General features: G+C 39.3%; 1 protein-coding gene across 2 annotated transcripts in view; it reads right to left on the bottom strand.

Annotated features, from left to right (window-relative positions):
- cdkal1 (CDK5 regulatory subunit associated protein 1-like 1) overlaps nucleotides 1–19,336 on the bottom strand; it is a 221,321-nt gene that overhangs the window by 16,914 nt on the left and 185,071 nt on the right. For both annotated transcript variants that reach the window (XM_041045092.1, XM_041045093.1), the window contains exon 13: nucleotides 396–479. In XM_041045092.1, the coding sequence (XP_040901026.1) occupies nucleotides 396–479 (84 nt within the window). The remainder of the gene's footprint in view (nucleotides 1–395; nucleotides 480–19,336) is intronic.

Below are 19,336 nucleotides of genomic sequence, written 5' to 3'. Positions count from 1 at the left end.
TTGGATTAGCTTCACATACGAAAATATATTCATCAAATGCAGATTAATTTACAGCTTTTTTTAATGTGTGTTTTTTGACGGCGGGTGGAATGTGTAGGCCAACTAAGCTATTTTGGGATTCATCTAATGCATGTGTGTCAACAAACATTCCTGATACCCCTACAAGCCAGTGCAACTTTCATGAAACATCAGCAAAACGTGATCAACAAATAAAAAATGCTAAATGATAGAAATGATAGAAAATAGAAAAATTTAAGTTGATTTCAATATATGAAATAAAAAATTCAGATTTTTTTTTAATGGTTGTTAAAAGTTGCTGGGGTATAAGGACACTCAAGCCAACATGTTGTATAGAGTCGGTGCAAATGAGTAATACTTTCAAGGTAACATCTTACCTGTTCGTACAACTTGTTGTGAGCGACGTAGTATTGGGCATCAAATGACTCCTCTGTTACCAACACATGTTGCCTCTCCCCTACCTACACAGAGAGTGGGAAAGAAAAAGAAGAGTATTTGCTAAGGCAACAAAATATCACATATGTATTGGGTTTTTCCACTTTTGTTACCCAGGCCATGTATAAGGGCTGTGCATCTTCTTCAGCTTTAATTCAACACAAGCAAGCTACCTTGGGGTGATACAGTATGCTTCTATTCATCAAGATCTCAATTCAATCAAAGTTTTTGCTCTTTCATGGTTTTTTTTTTCGTGTTTTTTGTTAGTGCAGTTCACCATTTAATTACAATCTCAAGGTTCCGGAGCCACTTCAGTTTTAGTGATTTGGCTGAGAGGACAGTGAGCACTATTCAACTAAGTTCCTTACAAAAAAAAAAAAAAAAAGAGAAAACTAAATAAAAGGAAGAAGAAAAAAAAATACAAGGCTATACAGGATACAATTCAAATGCTTACAGAAAACAGTCTATTCAGGAAATCAGAAAATCAAATACTACAACAAGGCCTCCCAATCAAGAAATTTAGCAGGATACATAATGACAGAAAGTACATTTTTTTGTTGAAGAATGTTGTTGACTCAAAGAAAGAAAGAAGTGGAGAACTTTGTTGAAAGTACTGAAAGCATGAATAAAACCACCTCAGGACTGACTTATCCAGAAAGCAAGATATCTTTTGTCACTTGCTCCCCATGGACAAGTGTCTTGACAATTCAGTTTGGAGAAATATCTGGCTGTGCTTCACAGTTAGATCCTCACTCATTCCATTTTAGGTGTTTGGTAATGGAGAAAGCCAATTCTTTGTGGTTACAGTGGTCCAGTGCATCTTCTGAAGTGTCCTGCATGATGTACATTTCATCTTGAGTGCATTTATACCTGTATATTGCATGTTTTTTTTGTCATTACATCATTTGTTCAGGAAGCACATTGATGTGAAGTGGAAACCGAGCCCTAGATGAGGAACTTTACATTTATTTTGTCATTGAAAAAAAAATGCAAATGTCCTTTCAATGTAAGAAACCACCACGGTGCTGCAGAGCATAAACCACCTGGTTTTAAATCTCAGCAACATACAGATGAAAATGTTGGGAACAGAGTGTCCTGTAGGCTCAATGAGCAGTATTTGCATTTTAACTCTGTCGGTGATGAGCCCTGTTCTGTAAAACTGTGCTGACTGATCATTTCCTTGGCAATATGTCAAAGCCTTAGAAGTCATGGCTCTGACACATTGCTCAGGGTGTTTCCATTTTTGCAGACACCCATCTTCTGTGCTTTTTTCTTTTCTCCTTCCTGTCCTTATCCTTTTACTTCCATCCCTCACTCCTATCTCTGGGCTCTTTGTTGTTCATACCTCTCTTCCTCCCAGTATAATTCCCTCTTATCCTTCTCACGGTTCTTCTTTTTTACTGATTTTTCTGTGCATGTGTATTCCAACACCTGCACAGGCATGCTGACAGACTTAAAAAGAGACCAAATAAATCACTGTTTCCTGCAAACAGAGCAATTTTCAGAAAAAGAGGGCTGGAAAAAATATCCTTTGAACATTATTACTGGATGACGAACATTTGATTTTGGTCCTTTTGTTTGCTCCTTTGGATTGAAGACAGATATCTCTGTGAGCCTAAAAGCACATGAAAAAAAGAGTACTTTCACAGTGTCGTACATGTATTTCAGGGAAAAAACAATGACCTATGACCAATAACAACATGATTCTTTACATATTTTCAAATTCAGATGCAGAGCAATGCCCTTTTAAAAACCACAATGTGGTCACCCTGAGCCATTTAGCTGTGTGTCAAACAGGAAGTTCACCTCTTGAAGTTTTCACTTAGTTTTCAGTCGTGCACTGCGCACCAGAGGAGAGACGCAGTGGCAGGACTGTAAGCTAGATATTTACAATATGAGTTTGTATGGATCTGCCAGCCTTAATGATACCTAATCCACACCTAAACAACCAGCGAGGAGCAATGATCTGGGATTAAGGTATATCCTAATATGTTGATTGAACTGTGAATAAGAGGATGATCATGCATGAACACATCCCAGCATAGACAATGACACAGTATGTGAGAATGTAGCGAATTCAGTCAATGAAAACTTGAAGAGCTGCACACACCTCTGTGCACCACACCATGAGGTCTGTGTGTGAGTGTTTGGCGTGGGGGTGTGTAATTGTAATCTATGCGTTGGTTTTTGCTTGCGCGGCTGCTTGTCTTGCCTGTAAGAGCCTGCATTTAGATTTGTATTTACTCCATCTGTCGAAAAACATCACAGAATACCAAATAATGTGTGCGTGCATGTCTTTGCACAGCGAGACGTGTATTTACTTCACTATCCAGAGAATAGCGTCCCACGATACACAGCAGATCTACTACAGATCTGTAGGATCACGAGTTTAATTGATAATTAATCCACATTATAACAAGGATAATGAGAGAAGTGTGGCTTTGAATTGTAATCAACTTTTTCATCTGCATCAAAAAATAAAGGAGCAATTCACCCGAACATCATCCAAAATATCTTGCTGCATCTGTGGCCTTTTTTTTTCAGTACAACTGGATTATGTTTCTAACCAGATTGAAAAGATGCCAGACTGTTGCATGTGATTAATTATAAGGAGATAATAGTCAAACAGTAAACACTGGAAAAAAAAAAAAAAGCTGGCTGATTATGCACCTATTGTGGTGCCAGTGTGACAATACTAAACAAACAACAATGGTAGTATATAATTTACAAAGAAGTCCCATTCACTTTGAATGTCATAACAAGCAACTGAGGCCTAGAAACAAGGGCAGCAAAGTTTAATCACACACAGCATCACAGCATGTGCTTACAATGAGGGAAGGACAGATTATTTATTCTATTTGGGAAATTTATTGCATTACATGGTCACTCAATTTATGCTCATGGTAAATGATCAGTTTAAGGACGGGATATTTCACACAGTGATATAACATAAAAACCTTGCTGATGATGCAACAACCATGGAGGTACAGTGTGACACCAACAAAGCAGCAATAAAGGAAAACAGCCAACAGGCAGACTACTCTTTTCTACCCTTGCTTTACCTGAATTACACTCACCAAGCACTTTATTAGACAACACCTTACTAATACTGGGCCTCACTTTGCTCCCCAGTGGCATGGATTTCAAAAGATGTTGGAGTCTGCATGATTTTAAAGCATTGCACTGCTGTCACTTGATTGGCTGACTGGACAACTGCACGACCAAGCATGTGTTCCTAATAAAGCACTCACTGTGTGTAAACTTGGCACGTGGTAATCTTACTATAAAGTAACGTAATTATCACACATTTAAAAAATTCTGTATCATACCTACATAACTTAAAACAAAAATCAGCTAAATTTAGTGGCAATGCTCTTTACTTTAAATCACCCAACTTTGTATTTATAAGCAGTTTATAAACATTTAATCAAGTTTATTACACATAATAGATTTGTAAAGGATAGTTTTGATCAAATAAAGTATGTCTTCATGGATTAAGTTATAAGAGCTGCCAAACCCTCAGCTTAAAAATGTCTGTCTAAATTGTGGCATTGATTCAACGTCTGAATACTGATTATAAATGTTAAAGTATTATCCAATCAGTCGGAGTCAGTCAGAGCGGCTCAGGGTCAGTCTTGACGTAACAAGATGAACTGTCCCAATCATGCATCTGAAAGAAGCTTTAAAATCCCTGCATGCTGTTTTCAGTGCTGCAGTGGAGTCCTCTGTTTTTTGACTGTTTTTGTGCAGACTGCATTCTACATGTGGTGCTGTTTGTTTCAAAACAAACTTGTTTACAACTTTTCATCATTTGTACAATTTACCACAGTGTCTGACCAACGCACAGCTGTGTGTGAGCTGCACCCCCCACTGTTTAGCAGTGGCTTGCAGGCTTATGCAACACCAAAGCTGAACTCCACTTTTCCACTCATTGTACATTTATGCACCACTCTCTCTTCCACTGAAACACCCGTCTTTATTTCTTCATCTATCTCTTGGGATCGTTACCCACCCCTATCATTCCTATACACACACTCTCACGCAACTGTACATGCACACACACACACAAACACAGTTTCATGGTGGAATATGATATGCCCTCTTCCTCATAAACCTTGCCAAATTATTACAAATATGCAATCACCGGCGCACACTCACACACAAATCAACTGTTACACACAAACACACACACACACACCGCCGTCTGCAGCCCCTTGTAGAAAGAGATTTTGTTTTGTTGCCTGCTAAATAATCGTGGGGAGTGACTTAACAGGGCTAAAAAAGATGCTCTGATCTTTTGGAGGTTTTCTTTGAATAAACTGCTTGAAAGAGGAAGAAAAAAACACCCCTGCTGGTTTGTGTATTTTGTTTTACCCTCAAAGTCAAATTCAAAGTAAAAGAGGCTCAAACTTTTCAGTGTTTGCCACAAAGAGTGAGGGGATTACTGGTAGCTTTAGTTAAATGTTTGTGGGGGCAAGTGTAAAATCAACACAGATCAAAGTTATCCAAATGTAATGATTGGAACAAAGCCTGAGCGTAAATAATTTATATAGAGTAACCCACTAACAACATGAGAAAGAAGTAACTATATAGGGTGGTAGGAGAGATAGAAGTAAGGAAGGTTAAAAAGAAAAACAACTAAAAAGAAGATATACATGGAGAAAAAGGAGAACTTTATGTAGAAGAAAAAAAAAATCTTTGTCCTCAACAAAGCCTCTACAAAGCGGTCTAGGCCAATTGTTTCATGTTCACACACATACACACCCTGTCGTGTCTTTTTTTCCAAACTCAGCCACCGCTGGCAGCTGAAGGTACTTTTCTCAGTTGATAAACTGACTCCTTATCTTTCTGTTCATGCATTACAGTTACCAGTCTTTTGCAATACAGTCAAATATCTTTCTGACCAGTGCGTTCAGCTTTTCGGAAGTGTCGTGATATCAGGTTTAGGTTCTTCTACGTGAGAACAAATAGGTATTTTGCCAGCCGCAGCACTGACTCACTATTTACCTGGCTGCACTAAAGAAAGGAAAGTCATGTTATCCACATTCGCTGAGTTTACAATCTGATACAACTGGCTCCGACAATCTATGATGACAAATTAGTAGTCATGTTTAAATTATTGGTGACCACTTGAAAGTTTGATAAAATGAAAATGACCACGATTAAGAACAATTCATGAGGTGTGGTTAATCTTAAGTATATGAAATGTCGATTACACAAGGGTAAATTAAAGAGTACAAAGCAGAGGAAATACTGCAATTAATGGAGAATGAACTACACTTTAAGACGCACCAGGTTCAAAAATTCAGAAAGCAAACAGTGGAAAAAAGGAAGTCGGCAAGTCCTTCAGCTTTGACCAGATGTAGACACAAAGACGGAGTCATGAAGCACTCTTTGAAGGACACATGGCATCTTTATTTACACCTCAGTTAGTGTGTGTGTGTGTGTGTGTGTGTGTGTTTGACAGAGACACTATTACAAGCCAGTGTTAATCCAGTTAAAATCTACTCCCCCACCTGAAACCAAATGCAAGCACATGTATTCACGTACACGTGTGCCCACATACTGTGTATGAACAAATGTTGAACATACCTCAGAATGAGAGAAAAATCCTCTCTCAACAAACTACAACTATAGCAGCTTCCTGTGCTTGTAAGAGGAAGCTATAGTTACAAAATATATAAACCTAGCCTCTAACACTCACGTGACCTTTCTGGGAGGGTCTTCAATAACAATTTACATTATCTTCACTGGTCAATTTTTCAGGGCTTTTAAAATTCTTGTGAATACTGACTTGACATGTTTCAGGTGTTGTCGTACCACTTGGGACTCAAAGAATTTATCAGCATCCAAGATGATTATTTCACACAAAATGAAAAGGGAGATCAATATTTTGTCTAACCTTCAAAGACTTTTAAATCTTATTATTCCTCCAGAAGTTTTGAGTAAACCAATTTACAAATCAACTGCTCTATAGCCAAGTTAGCAATAAAGCAATAGCAATAAAGCAATCAGAGCTAAATATTTAACCGTTTTACGTTAACAGTTGTAAGACTTTGGGAACATGAGAGGATAGAGGTTTCAGATAACTGCAACACTATGACAGTAAAGTTTGTGTGTGGAAGATTTAGGAGACCTAAATGATGAACAGACAGGAGATGCGTAATGATGGAGAGACAGGAGAAGATTAATGAGGTGCAATATCTGCACTGGCTTTAACTGAGCCTCTGTCCTGGTGTGTGTGTGTGTGTGTGTGTGTGTGTGTGTGTGTGTGTGTGAGAGAGAGAGAGAGAGAGAGAGAGAGAGAGAGAGAGAGAGAGAGGGGGAGGGAGGGAGTGAAAGAAAGAGGTAGACACAGAGAAAGACTGAAGTGGAGAGGAGGGACAGATATTAGGAAAGGCAGCCAAAATTCTAACTTTATTAGCATGATAAAGACACAGAGACAAACAGAGCAACATGAAAATGGAGACGAAGCTCCACACCTACAGACAATGACCACCACTACACCGTGCATCTCTTTAGGCTAGTTTAATAACAATTATCCTGACAAACCTTCCTGAAAGCACACTGGGCTGAAGCCTTACTATCTGTGTGTGTGTGTGTGTGTGTGTGTGTGTGTGTGTGTGTGTGCGCGTGCCTTGGGGCTTTAAACCTTACCTCTAATGTGTTCTTGGCTCTTGTAGCCACCCCTGCCCTCTCTCCCTGAACAGGGCTGGTGAAGTGTGAGAGGTTGTTGCCAGAACAGAGCGCTGTGCACCTGCATCAAATCTACAACCCCCCCACCCCCCATCATTCAGTTGTAGCGCTGAATGATGAGCTGTTACATAGAGCTGATTTATGTATTTCCATGTTCAGAACACGGGCCTGAGGATCATAATGCCATGTGACAACCTGCTCTGCGGCTCCTTCACAACACACATGCCGTATCTGTGTACACAAAACACACCGTACGCTGGCACAGTTACGCAGCAAACATGCAAAATCACACACATACAGCTGATTGCCTCATCAATTTCAGCTGAACAACAGAAAAGACAGTCAAGTCTGCCATCAGTATGACAGATCTGGTTTGTCAAAGGAGAAAGATAGATGTCTCTCTCACAAACACATAAACATACACAAAAAAAAAAAGGAAAAAAAAAATAGGCCTGTGACAGTAGCCCATAGGCTGTTTTGTGTCTCAGATGCTGGAATGAATCACATCAAAACAGAGACATGGCAGAAAACACATAATGAAAGGCTCATAAACACATATATACATGATATAGCACGCACACATGGAAACACGGTCCCACAAACAACAAAAACACATAAACTTGGTCATACGCTAAAGTTTACCTTAAAGCAAAGACTAGAAAGTTTTATAGAGAAAGCAGAATGTTGGAAACCTTCCTCTGAGATTCAGTTTCAGGGGCAGAATGAAACAGAAGAGTTCTACGGTACAAGGTCTATAGATGGAGCTTGATTAGAGGATAGGGTGGGATTTGTAAGTCATTTAAAATTTTTTAGTTTATCTAATGATATATTTTATTTAGTTTATCTTTTCCTTCAATATCTTTAGTTCTCTTGCCTTCACTACCATAATAAACATAAAATATTACCTGGACAAAGTCATAATACTGCTGATACATAGACCCTTGGCACAAAATCATTCCATGTATACCTGCCAGACCAAAAAAGAAACGAAAAAAAAAGGCTGTCACCTTTCATTACAGAAGATATTGCAGAGCACACGTCCTGACAGACCATGTAACAAATGCCCTTTGGCCTAAACCAATTCTTCTCCCAGTACCAGGTTTCATACTGTGAAGCATCGATCATGTTATTCTTTCGTCTGCTAGAATGGTTACAATTGTCATCACATCTTAGGCAACTGCAGTGATTGGAAATCGTAAAAACATTCCATACTCCTTTATTTATTAATCCACTGTGGGGCTTGTTTGACAGAGTGTGTGTGTGTATGTGTCTGTGTGTGCTCATGCGCTCACATGTGTGTCTGAGGTGGGTGTGAGGGACCAAGCCCTTGGCATTACAGAGTCTAGGTGTCTGAAATTGTGTGTGTATGCAAGTGCAGCATCAATCAGAGCTCAGCTGTGATTGTCAGGCTGATTGTCTGCTATGTCCCTGTGGGCCTGGAGGCCTTGGTGTGTGTAATTCATGTGTGTGTGTGTGTGTGTGTGTGTGTGTGTACTTGTACTTCTATCTTTGTGAGGACCAGTTGGAGTTATGGACCTTAGAGTGAAGACATTTTGGGAAAGTGGGGACATTTTAGCTAGAATTAGGTTTAGACTAGGGTAAGGATAAGGCTTTGGGTTAGGTATTTAGTTGTGATGATTAGGCCACACAAATACACTGTGTCCATGAGTGTCCTCACAAAGATAGAAGTACAAGTGTGTGTGCGTGTGTGTAAAAGAGAGGATGGGAGAGTAAGAAAATGCAAGTGTAATGCACACATCTATACATCCACATTAATCTATAATTGCAGCTGAAACTAATTCCTTGGCAATAACAGTATGATTATGGTTATCACTGGAGGCCACACCTGAAGACACAACAAATCATACATGCATAGGAAGGCCTATCTAGCAAACGCGTCTGATTGCTGTTCAAGGCTAGCCCTCCAGTCGTCCTATTAGAATGAGAGAAATGTATGTATGTGTTTTGATAAGGGAGAAAATAAACATGAGCAACAAGGCCACCCTGGTGGTTCTGCGGGATAAGGCGAGGATCATGTACTCCTAATGCTTGATTGGGTTAGAAGCTGGCTCATGACCTTTGATGCATGTTCTATCTCTTGCCCCCTTCCTTCGTTTTTCTTGACTTTTAGCAATTGTGCAAATTCCAAAAAATGTGATAAAAGTGATTGGAAATTTGGTTGGAAAACTGATAAGGCCAAGATAATTGTGTGTGCTGCTGAAAGGAGAAGGAAAAAAACAAAAAAAAAACAAAAACAAAACAGCAGTCTGTCGATGTAACAGACTGCAACTGGCTTTCCATGTGTGAGAGGCAGTAGATTTTCAAACAAATGTTAAGAAGGATGTGGGTGTAAATATGCAGGTGCCCTCATTCAAATGCAAAAAAAAAAAGTTTACTACAATCCATATCTATTTGGTGTTGAACTCACTCTGCCTCTGTAGTGCATTCTCCAATGCCGATAGTCAGCTGGGAATGCATGGAGTGGTGTGCTGTTCAGATGGCATGGGAAAAAGTCTGTGTGGAGGTTGAAAAGTGGATAGGCACACAGCATATTCAACAGCAACTTAACACTAACCTAAACTTAAGCAAAAGTTAAGTTAAACTTAAAATTACTATATTTTATACTAGAGTGAACTGCATTAGTTTGACTAAGTTTTACCGAATACACTGGCAACCTAGTGTGCATATCTATCATGTAAAATGTGTAATTTTTCAAGTCCACTCTGGGTCCTCTGTAAGTAAAGCTGTTTCTATTCTTAAAAAAATACATTCAATGTTTTGCCTTTGGTTGTTGCATTTTAATCTTTCATGTCACTGTAGCATTCTTCTCAGCTGAACAAGAAATACAGTTTATGTCAACCAATGTCAAGGAAGTCCTTAATAACTATCATTGTATACTGCATACTAGGTTTTGTGTACAATTACAATGTATTCCTCTCCTTTCTTTCTCTTCTACACTGACTGGGAGTTGAAGTGTTCTGTGCTTTAGTGTTCGCTTTTGGACACTCAACATTTTGATTCTTTTCATGGGCTAACGATTCTGTGTCCACGTGCATTTGAGTGTGTGTGTGTGTGTATGGCTCAGTATGCTTCTGTCCTCTTCATCCGTCCCACTGATGGCACATTCTGAAGTGGCACAATGATGGACTGTCAAGTACTGTGCTGTTTTTTTCTCTCTCCGACTCACTCAGGTACCCAAGGACAAGAAAACAACAGATGAACCAAGGGCATATAGAAAGGGAGAAAAATAAGAAGGAAGATTTGATTTTCTGTATGCATTTGATTTTTTTCTCTTGCAGACACACAATAATCATCTTTCTTTTTTTTCCTTTTGTACTTTTGCTTTATTAGACACTAATCACATGAGTGTCAGGGAGGCCTGTAACGAGGGAAGGGGCAGGTATGTGGAAAAGGTTCAAATCTGCATTCAAACCCACAAAACTGCAATGACCAGGGTCATACAAGTCATTAGGTCATTATTACCTGTAATATTATGAAGATGAGGTAATGGTGAACTGCTTTGAGAGCATCTGTAAACTCAACTTCAATCTGATATTAATTTGCTCCAAAGTTTCTTTTAACAATAAATGTGGCTTTCGCTACTTCTGCTTATTTTAATGTAGAACATTGGTACAACACACTACTATCTAGTGATCTTGTACTTTCAGACTTACACAACATGGGCAGCTTCAGACTTTATTGTTGTCCCATGAACAATGTCTGGACGAGTGAAGGAGACACATAAAGAAGTAAAAATAGTGCTCCAGGGGAATATGAGAGAAACAGTTGGAAAAGTAGCAGAAATTCCGACCAGCCATCACTGGACATGTCCAGTCTGTGGTTAATGCCGCTATGTTGGAGGACGAGCGGGGACAGAATGAGAAAATGCTGACACGAGATCTTGATGCAAGAAAAGGGGCACCGGTGAAATGTTAAGTTCCTATAGGGAGAAATGACCACAAGAGAAAAGTGGGAGAGTTAACGCTGCAAAGCCTGTACACAGTAGAGCACGGAAAGAACACTGGGTCTGAAAGCGCTGACAGTACAGATAATTTGTATATGTAAAAGGTCACACAGCAAGGGAAGCTTGACGCTCACAGAATATAGCTGCCTATAGGCACACAGTGAGCTTGAGGTGACAGAAATAATGTCTGCTGAAAGGCTGAGTTACCCAAAAGGCATGTTGGCCATTCTGGCAAGTTCAGCAAGAAAAGACAGGGAAAGCCACAAATTCTATGGATGTCAGTACCATATGCCATAAAGGCAGGTTGGAGCACTAAAAAAAAATGCTTAATTGAGTCTCATATCTCAATCCACTTCCCATTATCCTTCTGAGTTAACACCATGATAAACGCATCTTTATGACATTAAACAAGCCTCTTTCTTCTCTGACAGTTTTCTTTCTTTATTATTTTTTCACTTTTTTTGTGTATTTCCCTTTTTTTGTTGTTCTCTTCCTATGGTGAATTCAAAACACGCATCCCCTGGATTCATCTTGCTAATGTAAATAGTTTTTGTCAGTGACTTTAAGACAGCAAAGTATAAAGGTGGCGACAAAGTACACTGCGACTGCAGTACAACCTTTGTACCCTCACAGCATCATGAATGCATCATGGGTTGAGTGTGGAAATAAAATAGTGCATACATTGTGGTAGTTGTAGTTTGCCTGTTCATTGGCCTCAGGGTCAAAAAGAGCTGACAAATCAACACTGATGTGTATGTACTTATTAGCCAATGTATGGACAGTGTGTGAGTATAGCATGAAGAAGGCTGTAGCATGAATCTATTCATGTGACAGAGAGACAAAGAAAGTGACAGGACATAGCAGCAGAGATTCCCATCAAATTATGTAAAGAATAACGTGATGTATGCAAGCTAAATATAGTTCGATATGCAGGAATGAATGTATGTAAAATGTCAAATAGACAGAGAATGGGTGTGGACAGTTGCAGAGGATAAATGAACATATTATAGCTCCTATTGGTCTAATCCAATCAGACAGAAGGACAGAGAGAGGTTATAAGGATCAAAAAGAGCTGGCATGCGCACACCAAGCCGCTTGGCAGATTCTAACGTAATTAACCTCACTTTAAAACATGCTCAGAGTGGACACTCTTGCACAGCTTTTTCTTTAATGCCATCAGTTGGCATTGCTGTTTCATTTATATTTAGCACACACAGATTGATAAGTTTCGAGGTGACCTACATTGCTTGATTTTCTCTTAATAAATCTATGTAGATATGATGGGATCTCAGGTGGAACTTGAGGAAATACGAATTGGGTGGTAAAAATGAGAAAAAAATCTTAGGAAATATTTAGCAAAACTCTGCTTTGAGTCTAATTCATCCAATTCAAGCCCTCCATCAATCATCAGAGTGCTACAGGAACACCAGGTTCTGCTATAGCCAATCAACCAACAGAAAGAAATCAACTACATTATCTCAGTGAATCTTTTTTTTTTATCCTTTCCTTTCAGTTTGTCTATCTTTCCCTACATCGATGAAAACATGAGAGGGAGAAGCATTTAAATATCTAAAAACGTAAAAGAAAAAAAAAATCAAAACAGACAAGTCAAAATCCTCATCAGTAAAAGTGAGATTGGCTTCAGCAAGATGAGACTTGAATGAGCAAATGGCTCACAAAGGGGGCAATATTAGCACTTCAATGGTGTTGATTGATTTATGGCAGAGGGGGGGATCAGGTTGAACTGACTCAGAGCACACACACATACACACTCAGACATAATGAACATTAATCAATGGGAGCAGGTAGTAATCAGACAGCACTTTAAGAGGCTAGCCTGCCAGCACACAGCTGTGCCATTCAAACGAACAGTCATCAGAAGTAGACAAGACTCACAAAAAGCACAAATCCTGAGCATTCAGTCTTAACCAGTAGACTGTAGACTCGGCTTATTGTCATTTCAACCATATACAGCTAATACAGCACATAGGACAACTGCTACATAGAACATCAGAGCTACAAGAGACTACACAGAACGAACTGAGAATACTCAGACCTAGACAGGGGCTACATGAGGTGCACCTGTGCAAACATGGCACAAGAAAGTACACCATTTTTCTAAAACAGGGCAATAGGCACAGTAAAGGGCAGGGTGGATAAAAAGTGCCATACATAACAGCTAGTTAAGGTATGACAGTATAATAATTAAAACTGCTGTAAATGTAAATATGACACAAAAGTGTGCAAATAAATTGCAAAGGGAGCACAACGATGTTCAGTTGAGTATGAGTATGTCAGTGGATATTGAGGAGTCTGACGACTTGGTGGAAGAAACTGTTACACAGTCTGGCTGCAAGGGCCCGAATGCCTCAGTACCTTTTGCCAGACAGCAGGAGGAGGAAGAGTTTGTGTGAGGTGTGTTTGGGGTTATCCACAATACTGATGGCTTTGATGTCAATGTAGGATGTGGTGTAAATGTCTGTGATGGAAGGACGAGAGACTCTTCTTCTCAGCTGTATTCACTATCCGCTGGAGTGTGTTGCAGTCGGGGTAAAGCTCGCGGGAGAGAAAAGCAATAGAGTTAACTCTGTAAAGCCTTGGGCTACAACTGGTACAAACCAAGGATACACTAATGCAACCAATATTGTTTACTGTTCCTATTGAACCACTTCAGACAAGAATGCTAACTATGTTGAAAGATGTCTATTAATGATGATAGCAAAGTCATTTTTGTGAGCTCAGTCTTTCAACAGTCACTGAAATGAGCAAAGAACAGTATAAAATAGGTAAAACAGCTCAAGTGTCTATTGTCACTTTCTACTAGAGTATTTATGACCATGACACAGAAATTCAAACGCAAAGAAAGCAGTCAATGAAAAAATGTGAATTCCAAGCACAGACATATAATACACCAAATGCCCATCTAACCGCAAGTGGTGTGTTGTAGATGATGCAGGGGACATGTTGGCAGGCTGACCCAGCTTGATGGTGGGCTAATGGCACATATGCAAATGGGGTCTGATCTAAATGGCTTTGACATTATTCAAATATGCATTATACCAGTCTGTGTCTTTGTGTGTACAGAATTATGAATGTGACTCTGCATGTGTTCAAAAGTATGTGTGAGTCTGTGCTGTTTGACTTTATGCGACTCTGCCTCTGATGATGAATTTGCCTCCCCGAATGTGTGTGTGCATTTTTAAGAGGGCTGATTTAGCATATACTAAGCTCTGATCTGCTGTCTAAACAAATGGGGATGCAGGGAGCAATATACCAGGCCTATCCTAGTGTTGTTCCAAATCTGCTGTTTAAATACAGCAAATGGGCTTTTCAAATGTCAGGTAAAGAGGGAGTGCTTCAGAGAGTGTGCGTTTTTCTTTATGTGCATGGATGCAAATGTATATGTGTGCAACACAGACAAAGTGATTACTGCTGTGGTTGTGTCTTGTTACTGTGTGCTTGTGTTGTAACAGATGCCAGGCCCTTGGGTGGCATATGGCTGAGTGGCAGGGCTACGAAACGGCCAATGCTGTGAGTGTGTGTGTGTGTGTCCATGTATTTGACAAGCCACACGGCTGGGGCTTGAGTAGGATTTGAATGTTCATCCAAAATTAGATTCTCTATATTCATCACCTCTGACAAAAACACACACACACACACACACACACGTTTGGCACAGAGGGCTCTTTTACACAGAGCAGACACTTGGAGCTACTGTGCTCATTAACACAAACCCACATATAGACACATATACACAGGTGTATGAACAAATACACAAAAAACATTAGCTTTGATGAATTTGTACAATTTTGTACAAACAAAAATGTACACATGTACACAAAGCCTTGAGATTCGGCAATGGAGGACTGTTACTGCGAGAGTGGCAGTTATTTTACTACTTCGCGATATATCAAAAAGGAGTTTCAATTATTTTCTACTATACTGCACATAATTAAAAGTAAGGCTGAATCCATCAGGGGTGGAAAAGTTACCTGTTTTGAGGGGACTGTCAAATTAGAGCACCACAGAACCTGCATCGAGTTGCATGGAAAGTGACACTTCACATGAGTATTTGTAAAATATTACCTGATGTTAAGAACAGCAATGAATGTGTGCTAAAAATATTAGGTGTCATTAACTGTCATTTTTTTCCCCTTTTGCTGCAAAAGGAAGTCAATATTTGTGAAACATGCACCCAGTTACATTCACTTGGGAACAAATTAGTAGTAACTATGTTTGGATGAGGCTCATTTCTGTTTTTATGTGCGCATAAAGTACGTAGCTGTGAATAGCAATACATGTGCTCAGTATAATCACTCTGTCATTCTATGTGCAAGTTGCAAGAATCAAAAATCTTAATGTACATTTAATATGTTTTCAAGGGCTCATGAGATCACAACAGAGTCGAAGCTGTAGTCTTTATCTGTGCAAGTACTGAAAGTAGACAGAAACAACCCTTTACAAAGTTGAGGGCATAATTCAGTGTGATGAGAAACTGGACTGGACTGGAAGAAAATGTAGCCTGGGTGATAGAGACACACTAGAGCATGCGGTATATTGTAGGGAATATCCATGTTGGGGAAGCTATAGGAGAGAAGTGATAGGCAAGATATGCAAGGCATCATGTATCAAATATAAAATATATATATGGAAACCTGCGCACACAACTGACTTTCCCTCCACACAGGGCAGCTTAAAACAATATCAGTGACCCTTTAATGCCTTGAGAGTCTCATGACCTTGTTTGTCTGAACAAATCCATTTTTGCCTCTACTCACATCTGTTAATGGGCAGTGGATAAAAAAACACATCAGCTGGCATATTGGCCTGTGGTGAACTTGATACATAAACAAGCCTACTGTATGTACCCAATAAAAGCCTATGGCACTTTTGCCAACTCCATATCGTAGACTGCTAAATGGGCATGCGCTGTTGTGCTCTAATGTCAACAGGCATTTGCTCATAAGCAGGTCAATGCAAGTGAAAATTACTCTATGCCTACCCTGTGTCCTCCACACTGTTCTCAATTTGATCCATACTTGCAAGCAAAGGTTATTCGCTCATGTATGGTACATTAGACACATAAACAACTTGTGTCCTCAATAAAGGCCTGAGGCATCCCATGCACAGCTCTGGAAAGTGTTATTTACTCATGAAATAAGCTATCATATATGTTTAAGCAAGCTAGTGCAGCCACTGAATGACTTTTGACCTTTTCTAAGGCCAGAAACTTATATGTAAACCAACAAACTGCAATGTGCCTCAATAAAAACGTACAGCACAATTGTATAGCCTGTATTCAGGGGAAAAAGAATAAAATATAATAAAAAGGAACAAATCTGTCATATAGTACAGTTATAAACTACTTGCACCTCACTGAAACATTTTTCACAGTATGTTTAAAAAAACTGTAATACAAGTGAAAACAACACAACAATACAAAGAAATACACAAACTAGAAGCTTCAAATTTCAACGGCGTGTTACAAAAATAATAAATAAATCAAGAAAAATTAAACATATCTACAACCATAGGAATGTAGTAAACAATGCGTATGCAAGCTATACAGATGCACGACTAGGTATATCATAATAAATAGCGCATACATGTACACAGATTCTTAATGTTGCACAGGGGAACGGGTTGTGAATATTGTATAAAGCAGAGTGCAACAGCGTACAAACAGTACACAAAAGTGGGCCAAAAGTGCAACAACAGTTCAACAACAATGGAGTAACTGGGACTGCAAGCATGGCAACATCTTCGTATATCACACATTAAAGAAATGAGTCGCACATCCTCAGCAAAAGCCTTAACAACTGGTTGACAGCGCACTCCCAGCAAACTGAGGTTATTCACATTTTATGTGCACCACACTGGGTTCACAAACTTGGCTCAGTAGAAAGCCCCAAAGCCAGTTATCACCTCCACAAATAACACAAAGTTCATTTACATTATCTGTCAAATAACATAAGCCAAATACAACTGACAATTTACCCCACAGTTAATAAATAATCAGCCTGTGTCCTTAATACTTCTCCGAATTCTCCTACAGCTAGTACCAGATGTGTAAAAGGTTATACATTTATCAGAGGACACACAGTTATCCTATAGACTATACTGTTACTGTGCCAAAGGGTAATAAAATGCTTTGGTTGTGTTTTAGCTCAGCTTTAGCTTGAGGAGTTGTTGTCACTACATGTGTTGTCCTGATGAAAAAATATTCTCCAAACAATGTGATAACAATGTGGCCTTGCAGTGACTTGTACACGCATTGCCTCAGAGTACAGCAGTCAAAATGCACTAAAAACTCACACACACGCACACAAGAGCACATGGAAAGGCATGCCTTTGTGTCAAAAGCATATCAACCACACACATAGTGATACGGACACCTTACATACACAAAACCGACACCACACAAAACCGACTACCACGCAAAAACAAAACATGGAGGGTTTGAAAAGACACAGATTCAAGAACACACACACACAGAAAAGATGCACATAGAGTATATTACCAGATATGCACACACAAAGAGCTGTAGGGATACTTTGACTTAATTTGTTTATGCTGGAGTTCCTGGAAAAGATTACGCTCAAGGCGGCACATCACTTCTGCGTGAGAGGAGATGACTGGGACTGGTCTGCCTCTCTCTCTGTATTTCTGTCTCTTCTCTCTTTCCTTTTTATCTTTTGTCATCCTCCATCTCTGACAGCCATTCTTAGAGGCCTGCCTCCAACATGAACTGTAGCCTCTGTTTATCTTTTTCCCTTTTTATTTTACATCTTTCTGTTTGCTGTCCCCCCTTGACAAATGAGTCATTAAATCTATGAGGAGGTGCAAGATCTGTGAGAGACAGGGAGGACAAAGGCACGCACGCATGCACACACACACACATACACACACACACGTCTAAAGCTATATATATACTGTATGTATAAATAAAGGCAAATTATATATGGGAATTGAGGCCAAATGCCATGGGAATCACCAGCATACAGGCCAATTCCGCAATGTTTCAGTGACAACACACACAGGTTGGGTCAAGAAGAGGTCACTAGAGCATTACACGGAGCTACCATCACCAAAGGGACTGTGGGTTTGAGAAAACCTGTTAAAGCAAGACGTTATCTAATCTGCCATGAATCCCATAATATAGCGTACGCATGCCTGTGCACTAATAAACACTGTGTTTATTAGCACACACACACGCTGCCTGTGAGTGTTTGAAAAGGAAAACTTTTATTTCATTGAATAATTGATCTTTCTTTTTTAGAACAGTTTAATTATTTATAACTAGATGCTGGTCAAAGAAAGACATAGTCATTGTCTGCCTCTTCCTCTACTCTTTTACTCTGCTAGCTACAAATATAGACAACATGGATATAAGAGAGTCATTCCTGAGCTTTTTTTTGTTTTAATCTTTTTTACTACTATGAAAGAGAGACCACCTTATTGATCAACAAAACGAAAACAAGTTCTCTTAAGTCCACTTATATTATCGATATACTTGGCCACACAAAGTGTTGCGAAATGCAAATGCAGAGGCTGTGCTGGTTAAAATAAATTCTGAAAAAATGGAAAACCCAGAGGTTCCTCAGTTGAGCAAAATCATGAACCACAGTGCATCTGCTTTAATACCTGTTTCCTTCTAGTACCCTGATTTTTTTTAATTTATTTAACCTGCAAAGCCTATTGTGAATTCATATTAAGTGTTCTGTACATTATGGAAACTTGAAAAGACTTCAAATAAGAGTAAGTTTAAGAAAAGACACATGCACACAGGTGGCCATTAAGCATTTGATCCTCCCTCCTTTCTTTCAACAGAAGCAACATGTCATCAAGTTGTCCGACAAGCCCTTAGGGCTCAGCTCCTTCCTTTGAAAGACGGACTCATTTTAACAATATGCCAAAAATACCTATGACCGAGATAGATGATAGAGAGAGTGAGAGAGAGCGAGAGAGAGGGAGAGAGAGAGAGAAATTTAAGTCCGGGCCATTACAATTTAAAATGGGTGCATGGGTCTGCTATGCTACTGATTGTTGATTTACGCAAATTATGTAAATGTATGTGAAATAACTATGCTAATTAAGTAAAGAGAGAGAAACCTGAGGGTGGAAAAATGTTGAGTGAACAAACTACAGTGTTGGTTTGAACCTGGAAATTTATTCACTTACAGAAAGGGATGGGCCACTGCTTCTCCCATATGAACCGACCAC

The sequence above is a fragment of the Toxotes jaculatrix genome, chromosome 8 (assembly GCF_017976425.1).
Source record: "Toxotes jaculatrix isolate fToxJac2 chromosome 8, fToxJac2.pri, whole genome shotgun sequence".
In the NCBI taxonomy this organism is placed as follows: domain Eukaryota; kingdom Metazoa; phylum Chordata; class Actinopteri; family Toxotidae; genus Toxotes; species Toxotes jaculatrix.
This window is presented reverse-complemented; position numbering and strand designations above follow the sequence as displayed.